This window comes from Cannabis sativa, chromosome 7 (assembly GCF_029168945.1).
Source record: "Cannabis sativa cultivar Pink pepper isolate KNU-18-1 chromosome 7, ASM2916894v1, whole genome shotgun sequence".
Lineage (NCBI taxonomy): Eukaryota > Viridiplantae > Streptophyta > Magnoliopsida > Rosales > Cannabaceae > Cannabis > Cannabis sativa.
Genome location: NC_083607.1, coordinates 6,754,541 through 6,755,768, shown reverse-complemented (window position 1 = coordinate 6,755,768; position 1,228 = coordinate 6,754,541). Strand labels below are relative to the sequence as shown.

Below are 1,228 nucleotides of genomic sequence, written 5' to 3'. Positions count from 1 at the left end.
ATATGGTAATACTATGAAGAAAGAAATGTTGGGATCCGAAGTAATGTAGTTTACGTGTTTTGTTACTAATTATATTGTTGATCACTTGATTGTTGTATTAAAAGAAAATCAGGTGTTTATACACATTGCTATCTTAGATAAATTGAAAATATAGTTTGTTCCTTTGGGTTTGGGTTATTATATCCTGTTATATCTCTTCCCTAAAAAGAGATATATGTCAAAGAGATACCCAATAGTCACCGATGATTACATAACTGCCATTTGCAAGGCTAGAAAGAAGCTCAGGGGTGTCATCTATGCGAAAAAGCTTGCTCCTCTTATGCTGAGGCTTGCGTATGTTTTCATATTGTGTTTTAATCTATTATCATTAATTAGTGTGTATCAGAGTTAGAGGACGGAGAAAGTGATACTGTTATTTGGGTTGTCTGTTGCAGATGGAACTCGGCTGCAACTTTTGATGTTATCACAAGAACTGGTGGCCCATTTGGTACAATGCGACTTGAAGCGGAGCAGAATCACGATGCCAACACTGGTCTTACTCACGTTGTTCAATGCTTGGGAGACATAAAAAAGCAATCTCCTGTGATCTCATATGCTGATTTGTACCAGGTGCTTTAACGTTGCTTGTATTTTGGACTTGATTAGCGCCGTGTGAATAAAGTGAAGGCAGGATTTATGATGTGTTGTTTGAAAGTAGTTGGCTGGAGTAGTTGCTGTTGAAATCACTGGTGGTCCAGAGATTCCTTTCCACCCGGGAAGAGAGGTCAGTGATTGAATTTTCCAGACTTTAAACTCTTTTTTATCATCCCATCTCATAAGGGTTGGTTAAATCGAATGAATGAAAAAGAAAGAGAAAGTAGTGACTAGAAAGAATGAATTTACATAATTCCTTTATGTTGTTGTTGAACACAGGACAAGCCTGAGCCGCCACCAGAAGGCCATCTCCCTGCCTGCACCAAGGGTTATTGAGCTATTATAAATTCGTGTTTATATGTTTGTTTTCGTATTTGTGGAGTTTTGGATTTATGGAGTTGTGGCCACACTTTGGTATTTTGGATTTGTTTGGTTATTTCAAAGCTTCATTTTGTACTATCTCGTTGATAATAATGATAAAATATTCATTAACTAATTTGCAGGGGCATTGCTATGTGTATAACAGTGGATATCATGGATCATGGACCGGCACCCCTGACATTTTTGACAAGAGCTATTTTGAGTATGTTTTCTG

General features: G+C 37.4%; 1 protein-coding gene across 1 annotated transcript; it reads left to right on the top strand.

Moving 5' to 3' along the window:
• The first annotated feature begins 214 nt into the window (after positions 1-214).
• LOC133039595 (L-ascorbate peroxidase 2, cytosolic-like) lies at positions 215-969 on the top strand. Its single transcript, XM_061118491.1, has 4 exons — positions 215-333; positions 435-609; positions 698-763; positions 913-969. Exons 1-4 carry the CDS (start codon positions 215-217, stop codon positions 967-969), a joined length of 417 nt encoding a protein of 138 aa, XP_060974474.1.
• The last annotated feature ends 259 nt before the right edge of the window (positions 970-1,228 follow it).

What these genes read in the sequence shown, in the direction of transcription:
- LOC133039595 (XM_061118491.1), top strand. Translation starts at nt 215, where the DNA reads ATGTCAAAGAGATACCCAATAGTCACCGATGATTACATAACTGCCATT. An exon ending in CCTCTTATGCTGAGGCTTGC is followed by an intron (nt 334 to 434) that starts GTATGTTTTCAT and finishes TGTCTGTTGCAG; the next exon opens with ATGGAACTCGGCTGCAACTT. An exon ending in CATATGCTGATTTGTACCAG is followed by an intron (nt 610 to 697) that starts GTGCTTTAACGT and finishes GTTTGAAAGTAG; the next exon opens with TTGGCTGGAGTAGTTGCTGT.